The following is a 13,407-nucleotide window of genomic DNA, read 5'->3' as shown; positions in this document are numbered from 1 at the left end:
ATACTGTTCAAAGAATCTGGATGCCTTCTGAGTTTTCTGTTCGGTGGTACTTATAAATCACAAACTTAAAAAAAATTTAGAGATCCACAAGATTTTTATTATGGCGATTAGCTTTTTTTGTAATTTTTTTCTTGTATTCCCCAAAGTATGGTGCAAATGCTGAAAACGCTACAGCCTAAATTATGCTATACAAATTCGCAGAATTGAGTATTGATTCTAAAACTAAAAATGGCCACACTGCTCGTTAAGATGACAACAATTACAATAGTCCTCTTTATTTGTATAATTTTATTCCATAACGTTACCAGCGACTGTGGCTGCCAAAAGTTCGACCGGAAGACCACGGATACGCCGTCCATTTCCGGACAAGTGTGCCAGCAACGAGCACAGGGTGCACACAGCCACTACCGGGATTACTATGGCGAACTGGAGCCAAAGATTGCGGACATGTCACTTCTTCCGGGAGGCACGGTTTACATGGGCACCGACAAACCGCATTTTCCGGCCGACCGCGAGGGTCCGGAACGGCAGGTCAAGCTGAAAGACTTCTACATCGACAAGTACGAGGTTTCCAACGAAGCTTTTGCGAAGTTTGTTCTGCACACCAACTACACCACGGAGGCTGAGCGATATGGCGACAGTTTTCTGTTCAAGAGCCTTTTGAGCCCATCCGAGCAGAAGAACCTAGAGGACTTCCGAGTGGCGAGCGCTGTCTGGTGGTACAAAGTGGCCGGCGTGAACTGGCGACGTCCAAATGGCGTGGACAGCAATATAGACCACTTAGGCCGACACCCGGTAGTGCACGTATCGTGGCGCGACGCTGTGGAGTACTGTAAGTGGGCCGGCAAGCGGTTGCCCAGCGAGGCGGAGTGGGAGGCGGCTTGCAGGGGCGGCAAGGAGCACAAACTGTTTCCCTGGGGCAACAAGCTGATGCCAAGGAACGAGCATTGGCTGAACATCTGGCAGGGAGACTTTCCCGATGGCAACCTGGCTGAAGATGGGTTTGAGTACACCAGCCCGGTGGATGCCTTCCGACAGAATATGTACGACCTGCACAACATGGTGGGCAACGTGTGGGAGTGGACGGCAGATCTGTGGGACGTAAATGACGTTAGCGATAATCCAAATAGGGTCAAGAAGGGCGGTTCTTATCTGTGTCACAAGTCTTACTGCTACAGGTACAGGTGCGCTGCACGCTCACAGAACACAGAAGACAGCTCGGCCGGTAACCTGGGTTTTCGGTGCGCCAAGAATGCGTGAGTTGTCATCGTGTCATTCCGCACAGCTCTTTCTCCTTTTATAATATATTTATTACAAATACATCAAATTAGCCGAATATAAAGACTTTCATTCACTTAATATTAGGGAAAGACCTCCACCAACCACCTTCTGGTACTTAAAAAATAAACTGAAGACGAGAGAAGTCGTCGTTTCTCTAGTAGGCGGAACCGGCTGTCATCTACTGGGAACTTTATATGAACATTTAATAGAAATCAGTTTTATGTTCAGCCATGGGACACACACCTTGCAACATAAACTTAAATAGGGCAAATAAGGCTTCATTTGAATAACTTAAAGTTCATACATATTCAACAATGATTTTTTTATTAAAATTGTTTCACTAAAAACTTCACGAATAAATTTGTATCTCAACAAGGTTTTATTTACATTTTTTAAATACGAGTCTATGCCAATTTTCTACGCACAAATTTTTGCACATGTCGCAGGAGCCGGTAGCCGGCTTACTGCGTTTTCCCCACAGTCTGTCCTTGACCAGATAGTTGCACCATCCCTTCGAGTGACGGTATGTCGGTATATTTATCGAGAGCTTCCTTAATTGGAAGTGTTGGAGTATGGCGGGAGGAATTGGGAATGTCAAATATTGTTGTGTAAATCAGTTGTGATCAGTAGTCCCAAGAAAAAAGTCAGGTATGTATACCCATTTATTGGAAAAATATAACCAAACTGTTGAGTTCAGATTTCAATATTTTAAGGTTTATTGTTATTTTATTCGAAGTCTTTAGTTTATTGTTCATATTACATACTAATTTCTTGGTTGTTTACGATTTATATGTGTATGCTTGTATATCGCTGACTGTAGTTGCCTTAGAGCAATTCAAAATGTTGAGGGTAAATCTTTCAGATTCTGACTATGCAAGTATAATAATGCGTGCTTATCCTAGGCAGATGTTTATGTGGTGGTACGGCTAAGTTTATGCTCTAGAGTATACAAAACTATGCTGAAATGCTTCACTGATACAACATTGCTAGTGGACATGACGGGGGCTTGGGAATACGCTAATTTACATCTTCCTATGTACAATATCGTAACTTATACTTGCCAGAACCTGAGTTCTGGCAGGGATGGCGATCGGGCGATTGTGGCTGTGGTGCTGTGCATTTTCAGATGTTTTGCTCAAAATATCACAATGCAAAATATAAGCGGCAATTGGCGCTTGGTTGCTGATACCAGGATATGTCGATGTCAGATACACATGTAATGCATATGCTACATCTACCAAACCGCGGACAATGCTGGAAGACCTGGCTACACGACTCTCAACTAATACTGGTTGGCTGAAATCCATTCATGCTCCCACTCCCGCCGCCGTCGACAGATGAACTGCCTGCAGCATGACCGCCTTGAGTTCCCGGGCTAGGTTGTTGATGTGGACCACCGAATCGACCATCTCCTGGACTGCACTACCGCTGGGGAAGTGGGCTGCCGCCTTCTTCGACTTCAAGACGCAGGTTTTTAGGGCTTCCGAGAGGGCGTTGGTGCAGCGCAGGATTTTCTCTCGTAGCGCCTCCTTCGAAATATTTCGGTAAACGTTGTCGCCTATGGTCACCAAGTTGTGGGCGCTCACGACCACAAACTTTCCGTATGCAATGAAGAACTTGGGCGGCTGGTTCTTTTCTACTGTCTCCAGGAAGGAATCAATGGCCTGCATCAAGTTTCCCATATGAGTAGAGATCTGTTGGGCGTAGTAGCGCACCAGCTTCTTGTCTTTGTCGGTCATCTCTGGCGACTTGCAGGGCGTACTACGTGTCGTGCGCGCCGTGGGCGTGGTTGGAATTGATCCAGACCCAGCGCCCATGGCTGAACTCTCAGCAGTCCGGATAGCCGTATCGAACTGCGTTTTCAGGTCGGCGGGAATAGCCTCACGCAGCACCTCGTTTTTCCTGGCAGCTGCATCCTTGGACTCAAAGGCCACATAGTCGTAGTCCTCTAACCATTCAGCGCTGCCCCGACTGCCCTCTAATACTCCGGTTCCTGAGCCTCCGTTGTGACCCACCGTCAACTGCCGCTTAAAAAGTAGCGAGGCGTTGCCCTGGATGAAACTGGTGGTTGAGCGCACGTCCTCGGTGAGCGTCTGGGCACAAACCATCAGTTGGTCCAGTGCGTCCGGGGGTCGGCAGCCGTGCTTCTCGTCGCTTCTGGCAAGCTGATCTACGGACCAGGCTCCCTGTGCATCGAGGGATTCGGAAGAGTCGTGAATCAGCTTGTTGGCATCTCGCAAAGCCCGCACCAAGGGTCGCAGCTTGAGGGCCAGGTTTCGGTCCTCCGAACGCGTGGCGTTTCCCAGGGCTCCCTCCCCGAACTCTGCCAGGTCGTGGAGTGTTGTGCGCAGACGCAGAGCGGCCAGCTTCAGATCCATGATGGCCGGCTCGAGTTGAGTGCGGGTGCGCCAATTGGGTACTACAAAACTTAGCAATCGATTTATGGCGGCAGTAGTCTGCAGTTGCAGCTTTGCGAGTGTTTCTAGTGCGGAGGAGAGCTCTAGAGGCAGTTCTTTGGTAGTGCTGACGGTAGGGGGTGTGCACAGCACCCGCGGAACCTGCTCCTGCAACGGAGGCAGCGGAAAGTCGTAGGTCAGCCCACTTTGTTGACGGCGCACAGGAAGCGGATTTCTGCGAGGGATGTCGTAATCCGGCATGTTGGCCAGCGAGGAACGGTTCGAGCTGGAGAAGCTCAGAGAGAGGCTGTCGCTGGTCAGCAGTGAGGAGGCGGAGCTGCTTGGCGTCATCTGTGACATTTGCTGCTGGAGCTGGTTGCTGCCTAGGATCAGGGGTCGTGGCACATCGTAAGACTCCTCCGCAATAGATGCGGCCACGCTCTTGAGTGTCTCAAAGCGGGCGCCAAGGCTGGAGCTGGAGGTCGTTGTGGAGCTAGAAGACTTCGGAAGACCGCTTCTGGGACTGTCGTAGTTCAGCGGAACGGGTGTAGCCGGCTTGGGTATGTCATAGGTTTCGAACTCGCTGCCACTTCCGTTCTGGCGAGGACTAGGCATTATTGCAAAGTTCTGGTAGATGCTTTGGTTGCTATAGATCTGCTGCTGCGGCGTGCTGGGCGCGGCTCTTGCTCCAGATCCAGTCGCTGATCCTGGCGAGTAATTGTAGATGTATACATCACCGTGTCGCTGTGGTGTGATTACCTGCAAGTGGAGAGCATTATAATAATTTGGTTTAACTCCCTTTACGTGGTTTAATTCAGTTATTCGACTGTAAGTACACCGCCCTACACACCCCACACTGCCAGCTAAGTGGCTTATTGATTTTCCTCTACTATGCATCTGGCAATTTAAAAAAAAGTACTGAGGCAGTCGTAGAACATGGAATACATTCGGGTGTGGCACTCACTATTTTGGGCCCTTCCTCCGCCTCTTCTGCTTTCACATCTTACTTAAATGTACTATAAAAATGGTCTATACAATTGAATATTCCAGCTTGGAAAACCTTGTCGTCGGAAGGCGAAAATTTGACTGCGATTGCGAACCAAAGATGACTGAGTAGGGTTGTGGAAGTCGGGAAAATGACAGGGAAATTGTATCGGGCATGCGCAATGACCGTTTAGGATATACAGGGGAATTCAAGCTGTTCAGTGTCAAGGCAATTGACGGTAAGTCCAAAATGTCCAATGTAAAATAATTCAATTCCGCATACAACTTCGTTTTATTTTACTTTATTAATTTTCATAACTTTGATGAGGCAGGATCAGTCCTACGTCCTTAACGCGATTCGATTCGGTTGAACCTATAGTTCAACAAAATGTCCTCTTACATGACCAAATAAATTCAAAGAGCAGCTGCAGTCCAGGATAAGGATCCGAAAGGATATCACTATCTAATCAGCGGGTAACGGTCAGGGCAGCTGAGACCAGGCTAGTCGTCAAGCGGAATTTGGAAAGACAACTAGACCACCTATAAGTAGGCCTACCTCAAAAACTGAAATGGAACGTGGCTCAGCAGGAGCTGTGTATTGTCTTTATATGACCCACGTTTTGGGAATCTTTTCCCCTTCCTTTTGAGTGCCTTTTCCTGCTGATAATTTCCTCTTTGTTGTGCCTTAGTGAATGTTGTGCCTAATGAACAACTTTGCCAAGGCAAACATCAGAGTTTTCAATATAATTAGCGCATGTGGGTAGCCGATTGGGTTGGGCTGTCCAACAAAGACATAGCATTAAAATCCGGCCACCAGGCGGTCTTCTTTCCGTCTGTCGTTCAACTTTCCCTAATACAATTGCATCTTGATGGCCTGCACTTTGAATACTCCGCGTGCTATGCGTAATTCCAGATACTGGGAGTGTAAAAAGTGTCATGTTTTATGTTCTTGTTTAAATTCCAAACCTGGATACAGTAGCGAGCCCGAGATTATCATCTCCACGGTTTCGCAGCTCGTTCCTTGCAACTCAATGTTCCCTTAGTATGTTTTCAGTTCTCCGCGGATCATCCCATTTCTTCCTGCCCCCGTCGCGGTTCAATTAAAATCGTATCATTTTGTCACGTACGAAACGAAACAAAGAATCAACATTTCTTTACCGAATGACAATTAGACAGCGAGTTATCTTTTCCGAAGGGATACGCAGGGAAAACTACACCGTCCGTCTCAGGTGAGAATCGACCTTGTTTGGATGCTAACCGGTGGAGGTTATTTTTCCGCTTTTGCAATGAATCCGGTTTGCTGTACCAATCGAAGCGATCGGTAGTCTTCGAGTTTCCCCGACTTTGGTCACGCACAAATCTCCTCAGAATTGAATGAAATAAAAAAGAGTTTTTGTTGTCGCTTTGACTGCATTTTTAACCATTTTTGGGCAGTAAAACAAAAACGACATATTTTGCTCAAAGGTAAAGTCTCTTTTGTGCTTGTTTTGGATCTGACCATAAATCTTCATTGGCCATTGCCCGAACCAGTGCATTTGGCAACCTGACTCGGCTTCGTTTGGCTTTATGCTCGGTGCGTGACAGAGGTGGATAAAGTTTTAGGGGATAGACGGAGCGATGGAGCTTTGGACCGGCAGAGCTAGCGGTATGTGGGCTCAAGGAACTCGAAATTGTCACACAGTCTGACGACGGCTGCCATCTAACGGTTCGAGCGAGTTTCCATGCCAGCCATAAAGTGTAAATACGAGTATGTGGGATGTCCGCAATAGAAGAATCTGAGAAACACTGCCCAACGATTGGCAACGCTGTGATCGAGACATTTCCGTTCTCGATTGACTCGAGGAATGTCGCTAAAGTTTTGTTTGCGTAATTTACACTTACAAATTCACCTTTATCGATATTTGTTTATGACTAAAGTCTTGTCAAACCTCTTCAGTTGTCGGAGCATTTCAATACAGCGATTCTGAAACACGCCAATGATACATCACACCAAATAGGAATGTCTGCCCCTACAGCAACCGCATTATCGGTCAAGTGCATGTTTGGAGCCAACCTCCACAGGCCTCTCGACGCCTTCAAGTGAAAAATTCGCGTGATGAGATTTTTTGAACTCAATAAAATTGAACACAACTCGAACAATAGGGGCTTTGGGTATTTAGTGCAAGCCTTTTATGGGCAAAAGGTTTCTCCAAATCTATGCATCCGCCAGCAAATCTACCGGCGCAATGTACAGTGGGCCGGTCAAATCGCTGGCTCTCCTTCTCACCGACTTTGAATTTATGGTTTTACTTGCCTCCAGTTAAGATTGATAGCTGCCGATAATACGAGAAAATGTTTACGACTCTGTAATTTTAGTTTCATTTTATTTGATTTGCCTACGAGTCGATCATTCAGCGAGTATGCTGAGAAAGCGAAAGTTTCTCCAAGAGTATTATCGCCCATGGATGTGGGCGTCGTTCGAGGTTTCCAAAGGTCATGAAGCTCTATGGATGCTATTGGTCACGTCGGCCAATTATTTCATTATGCCCATTTAATAGATAATCACTTCCTGTACTGAGATCTTCATGGACAACACTAAACACCTCAAGTCTGTAGTCGTGCTTCTTCTATGCTAAATTGTTTGTTTCCTTCAATTTGCTAATCAAATGGAATCAAAGTGAAAGAAATGCAAATAAAACGCATGTCCAGCTGACAAATTGTCAAATTTCGAGTCGATTGCAAAGAGGAAACCAGTTGGACAGCTGCAGACCCCTGCGGAACCAAGGATCAGCTCTCGCAACTCTCATTAATTGCACAATTACGACACGCAGTTGTCGTGGAAAAAGCAGGGCATTGCACTCCTGGAGATGTAGATGGATGAGCGATGGAGCCGCAGGAGACGAGAAATTACTTTCTTTTACTTTCCTGACAAATAACATAATTCAGTAGCCGCAAGAGGACGTAAAATTTGCAAAGAAACGAAATCAATTAAGATGCACTTCCTCCCGATTGCTTTCCATCAAAAAGGCTAACGGAGCGTTAAATGGATAAGTCATGAGGACGTATGAGGACGAGCAACATACCTTTGTCGGCGAGGCGTGCCACGATCTCCTCGAGACGCGAGACGCCGACTCCGCTCCGAGTCCATTACTAGCCCCTCCCGAATTGGAGTTTGAGGACGACACCGCGCTGATGATGGAACCGTTCTCGTATATCTCCGCCGAGCAGATGGAGCTGTCCAGCGTGGCCGTGCTGGCAGCCAGGGACGGAATTGGAGAACTGGCCGGCGAGGGAGAGAAGCATCCCGAGTCGTACGAGTTCAAGACGCGCAACCGGTTGCCCGGGCATAGACCCTGAAATATATTTAGAGCAAAGAGAATATGTTTAGTTGAATTATTATTTAGCTTAAGTGTTAAATAAAAAGTTTCCTATAACCACAAGATAGTAACCCCATTTTATAGTTTTCTCATAACAAAACATTTATACGCTTTTGTTTGAATAAAAGCTCATCGATGCCAATTGATTTTGATTGGTTTTTTATCAACCGACCTTATAAATTATTAATTTATATGCATATAAATTAATGGACACAATGTGTTTAAAAAAATGTAGTAAAAAGAATGTCGTCCGTGCTTTTAATTGGACGGCAAATTTTTTATACTCGCCCGACTCACATTCTCAATGCAAGTTTTGACAGAAATTCGTGCGATTCTCCTAAAACTCGAAGTCAACAGAAAATCTTGCCAACATCTGTTTTAGCTAAAAGTGTGTGCCGAAAGTTGATTTCGCTTTTTGACACAGTTATTTATGTTGCTGTTAATATTTATGGCACACGTTGTTGCTCTTGTCGGCACTCAATTGACCATTTTTGGGTTAATTGTTTCCATTAAAAGGCTCGGCTACTTTTTAATTAGCGACAATTGCCCGACATATGTATAACGTACCGCTATCGCGTTCATGTTCCCATATCTCACCCAGCACTTCTGATTTCCACTTTGATATATGTTTTGACACCATCGCCGGCCGGCCCCCACACAAACGAGATTTTTAAAGTGGCGCCAATTCAGTTGTTAATTAAAAATTGCTGTCGATAGACTTGCAGAAAATGTAAAATTTTCCACAACTTTGAAATGTAATCGCAATCCGCAGAAAAAGCTAAAAGGCTTCTATCTCTTTAACCAGCTCATAATGTTTTGTACACCTGGCAATGCCAATGGCCCAGTTCGTGTGAGATATGTGGCCAACTGATGATTGCTATTGCGACTACATTCACAATAAGGATGTAAAACTTGAAATGTATAACAGCAGACTCCTTGTTGGTTATTTTTGCATGAAGTGCCATTACCTGGGCTCGTGTAGACCCAAACTAATAACATATCATGAAATTTAGGCAGTGGAATGAGAAACAAAAGCCCGGCATTTATTAACTTAATGCACCTACATATATGCCACCTATATGTATATGCCTTCTAGCCTCTAAGGAGAAGTGAAATTAGAGGACCCAACTCACCTGTCGGTTGCGCAGAGAGCAGAGCCACCAGCCTTGGAAGCCCTCCGTGTCCTGCTCAAGGACTGTGAGGATGTCGCCCTTCTTGAAGGGCAGCTCGTCCGACGTGTCCGCATAATTATCGTAAATGGCCTTGGCGTAAAGTTTCTGCAAATAAATCAGCGGAACATTAAATATTTAAGAAGGTTACTAATAGGGGCACAATTCGCAGGATTTTGTTCTGCGTGCTATCTAAATAAAGCCGTTGTTATGCAAGCCAAACACTTTTGACGGAATTTCAAAGACGCAGAATCGTCTCACCAGCCACTGACCCTTTCAGCAGACCGAACTTGACGCTGGCTGTCATTATTCATAAGAAACTTCTCTCCTGATCGCTGTTTTTAGCATGATTTTCGTGTTTCTCTTGCCATAAAATTTGCAAATGTTTTGCTGCTACCACGTTTAAAATGAACGCCAAAAGTACAGAGAAACCGCAAAAGAAAAGGCAGAAACAATGCGATTTGGTTTTTTTTTTTATTTTGGGATTCGGCTTAGTTGGAATTTCAGGTCAACTTTTTGCTGGTTCGCATTTGTGCGATTTTGGGGTTGCGCTTTAACAGCCGTGGCTGAGGAAGAATCAAGGTAAATCGTAAAAAGATAATACTAGCCTTTCAGAATCACAAGATATCTTTCTTTCAATTTGCTTTTGGTCCTAAATTGCTGAACACGACTGTATACCTTTCAGATAAACTTTTAGCTCAATGAATGTGTGTACTTGCCTCTGTGTAAGTGCACGTATCTGTGTTTGCTGCGGGTTTGGCAAGTTACTTTTTATGTCGCCACTGCAATATACGAAAATACAAAACGAACGTATGAGCTCTGAAAACAACCACAGAAAACAAAAGAGCCATGCTGCTGCCTCCCGCTTCAAGTTCATCTTTAATCCATACACATAAGACATTTGGACGTCCACAGGCCGATTCGATTAGACTCTAGATGAAAGTTTTTGCAACCCCATACAAATTAAACAGCCAAAGCGGAACCCCAATTGTTTTCTGTGTAGAAGAAGTGAAAGAGGGCGAGGAAGCCAGCAATTACAATATCGAGCGTTCAATAGCCGCTGAACTTTCAACCCGCTGCTCAGGTACGATATGAATGCTTGTCCGTGTGTACCGCCACAACTTCTGTTTACGTACATATGTATGTGGTTAGGTAGTTTTAAAACCCGTTTTACCAGGCGACGGATATTCTACTTTTCTATTTCGAAAGCGCTATGGATGCGTTCAAATGTCAAAAGGAAAATGAGCGCACCGACGAAGTGACACTGGAACGCAATGTCTTGGCCAAACAATTCAAAACCAGGTCCAATGCTTTCTGGGCTGGAGCAGACAGCTCGACATTTACAAAGCCGTAGATCACTAAATGTTAGGATCGAAAACGGCTTAGTGCTCTCTTCGCTACCATATCGCCATTTTACTCGACATTTGACACAGCGCTAATTGAAGAGGCAAATAGTTAGAGTACACAAGAAAGAAAGATTCAAGTTCCGCCTGCAAATAAAGCCCATTTCTGTTTTGTGGCTTGAGGGTAACAAGAATTATGGCCTTTTCAGTTGTTCGTCTAGCACCTTTAATTGTTTGTGGAATTTCTCGGCAATTGAAATGAAACAGATCCATTCCCTAGACATGTTCAAAATCACCGAAAAATATTTATTTGATTAAATTAAAAGTAATGAAATAAAATGTGTTGCGTTTATGGTACAGCAGTGAGAAGTGCATGTTGTTTGTTGTCTTAAATGTTTTGACAGTCTGCATGACGAACCACAGCCAAAAGCATTATTGAGGCTTAATTCGATGCTTTAAAGAATAATCAAAGTTGGCCAAACGAACTTAAGTTTAATGCTTTATGTATTCCACATTCGATTACCCAGACTCAGCAATTCGCTTGCAAACCTTTTCCCCATTTGGTTGGGGCTCATATCAGTATAAGTCTCAGCAGAGACTTAAAAATGAAAAAATGACAATTTGTTTTCATTCTACGCTCTCAAGAGACTATTGACCACATTAGAGGAAATGTGATTCTATAGTACTGTTTATCCAATTAATGACGATGGCTTGATAATATTTCGAATGGTAATGCGTTCCGTATTCGGCATTCGACCCAGCCCTCCAAATGCTGATAAAGTGCCAATATTCTTAAGTCAAACATTGGCTTGCGTGACAGATAATACTTTTATCAATTTTAATTAACGAAATTTGTTCAAATAGAAGAGGAACACGACCAGACCTCTAGGGCAATCGTGAAAATTTTGAAGGTGAATACTATGTAAGGTCTTGGAGTTTAAATATTGGAAGAATTTAACAGATCTGAAAAAATGCCATAGGAACTTAATTTCTAATCGCCCAGTTATCTAGTTTTGTCATTTTTTAACGCTTTCAAAGGGACTCTTGACTTTTACTAGGGTTATGACTGGCTTAAGGTTTTCTAAGAAACGGGGAGTTTCAGTCAGCGGAGAATATTACACATTTTTCTTGGTCAGTAATAAAACGCCATATGCCGCGTTGAACTGGTTTCCGTTTGCGAAAACAAACAAAATATTTACTGCTCTCGCGGCGGCCTTTTCGACACATTTCGTCAGCTCGTTCTGCGCCAAAAAATAAAAATAATTAAAAAAAAAACTGAAAATTAAAGCAAAACTATAAAAAAACAGCATGAAGTGCGGTGTGATAATAAAAACTCAGAGTCGGCCAACATGGGCAGGGAAACACGTTCCGGATGGAGATTGGGTCGAAATCGGTGTGCCATTGACGGAGAGTTGCATTGACAAGTGCACGATGGGCGACTCAATGTAGCCCACCCGCCACATGTCACTCTGGTTTAGCAGATTGGTCAATTGCAGTTCGCACTATGAGTAACTCGAGTTCGATTTTAGCATTATGTCCGCAACTCGAGCAAATTTATGGTGCTACACTAAAGTTTAGTCGGTGATATACTGCAAGAGTTATGTCAATTCAGAAACTAAACGACTTTTAGAGACTAAAAAAGATTCATTTTCGGTATTTGTAACAGTGGATACAAAACATAAGCAAATTCATCAAATTCGACAGCGAATTATGAGTCACAACTTAGGTGGAAAGGCAAATTTCCGACTTAAGATTATTTTTAAGCAACGACTGTAGGTAAAATGAATGCCGAATATAAAGCGATATAACGCAACAAAGAAAAATGCGTTAAAACAAAATATGAACTGTTGACTTTATATATATATATAGAACAAATAACACGGAATCCACACAAATTATTGTCGACCTTCGCAGCAATTAAAGTAGAATACGAAAAAACGTTGCAAAATTACTTCCACAGGGAAAGATAAAAAGCCCGAGCAGTTAGCATTCAATTGCGGCAAATGAATCAGCCGAACAAACATAAGGTTACTGTTGTAGTTTTGTACATATATTTTAACGGCTCAGAATTTGTATTTAATGAATTGTTTTCGATGTACACTTATAAAAAAGGAAAAGAAAAACAGAACTCCGTCATTACATTTTTTAATGCTAAGCAAAAAAAAGATTAATCATTTGATAAAGTAAATATAAGCCAAACATAATATTATAAGAAATAATCATAAGACTGGGCAAATCTCAATAATAAACGGATGGACAGAAGGACGGGGCCAGGTCAATATAATATATGGAAAAATTGTAATTTATTTGTTTATGCACTAATTAAATTCCAGTCGGCTCTCAACAAATTTCCAAGATGTATTTTAGGAACTTCCCACATTAACTGACAATCAGGTCGGAGAAATACCCCGGACGTGACTCATGCTCGAGGAATTCAGTTCGGTGTCTGGCGGCTATTGCTAAATTCCACTTTTCTTCTAACCAGTTTCAAGAGGGGCATCCGCTCGAGAACTTTTGTTAGTGCCTTGAACTTATCGTGTCGGCTTTTGGAAAGTGTATCGTATACATTAGGGTCTATAATAGTTTTTAAACCGATTCATGATGGATTACGTTCTGGATTAATGCTAGGCCTTGTTCTGTGCATGTGTCGCGCGCAATCCAACGATCGAAAGTGAGAAGAGGGATGACATTTCGGAATGGTAACATAATAATAGTCTGCGTAAACTGAACTGAACGTAACTCAGCTCGAAGCAAAAAAATAAAATGCTCAAAAGCGAAAGTTTTCTTCTCTGCTGGCTGTGTATTTTCAGTCGATATGATATGACATAGAATGCACTCTGTCAAGTGAGGAAATTTTCATGGTATATTCCTCTGCCAT

At 43.6% G+C, this 13,407-nt stretch overlaps 3 protein-coding genes across 6 annotated transcripts in view; 1 reads left to right on the top strand and 2 right to left on the bottom strand.

Annotated features, from left to right (window-relative positions):
- Window positions 1-206: 206 nt before the first annotated feature.
- LOC6736199 (formylglycine-generating enzyme) lies at window positions 207-1,678 on the top strand. The gene has a single exon (XM_002083058.4). The coding sequence runs from the start codon at window positions 229-231 to the stop codon at window positions 1,258-1,260; it is 1,032 nt and encodes a 343-aa protein (XP_002083094.1). The 5' UTR covers window positions 207-228; the 3' UTR covers window positions 1,261-1,678.
- A 295-nt stretch (window positions 1,679-1,973) lies between these two features.
- LOC6736198 (breast cancer anti-estrogen resistance protein 1) overlaps window positions 1,974-13,407 on the bottom strand; it is a 21,114-nt gene continuing 9,680 nt past the window's right edge. For 2 of the 3 annotated variants that reach the window (XM_016170561.2, XM_016170562.2), the window contains exons 2-4: window positions 9,151-9,294; window positions 7,724-7,993; window positions 1,974-4,436 (exon numbers count right to left, since the gene is read on the bottom strand). In XM_016170561.2, coding sequence (XP_016029629.1) covers window positions 2,589-4,436; window positions 7,724-7,993; window positions 9,151-9,294 — 2,262 coding nt within the window. In that variant the 3' untranslated portion in view covers window positions 1,974-2,588. Of the gene's footprint in view, window positions 4,437-4,641; window positions 4,803-7,723; window positions 7,994-9,150; window positions 9,295-13,407 lie in introns of those variants that run through there. The other variant, XM_016170560.3, reaches the window with a different exon arrangement.
- Window positions 9,160-13,407, bottom strand: part of LOC6736194 (DC-STAMP domain-containing protein 2) — a 21,606-nt gene continuing 17,358 nt past the window's right edge. Inside the window, exon 10 of one of the 2 annotated variants that reach the window (XM_039293775.1) lies at window positions 9,160-9,294. The gene's annotated coding sequence lies outside the window, so the exon portion shown is untranslated. Of the gene's footprint in view, window positions 9,295-9,953; window positions 9,969-13,407 lie in introns of those variants that run through there. The other variant, XM_044922973.1, reaches the window with a different exon arrangement.

The sequence above is a fragment of the Drosophila simulans genome, chromosome 3L (assembly GCF_016746395.2).
Source record: "Drosophila simulans strain w501 chromosome 3L, Prin_Dsim_3.1, whole genome shotgun sequence".
Classification (NCBI taxonomy): Eukaryota; Metazoa; Arthropoda; class Insecta; order Diptera; family Drosophilidae; genus Drosophila; species Drosophila simulans.
This window is presented reverse-complemented; position numbering and strand designations above follow the sequence as displayed.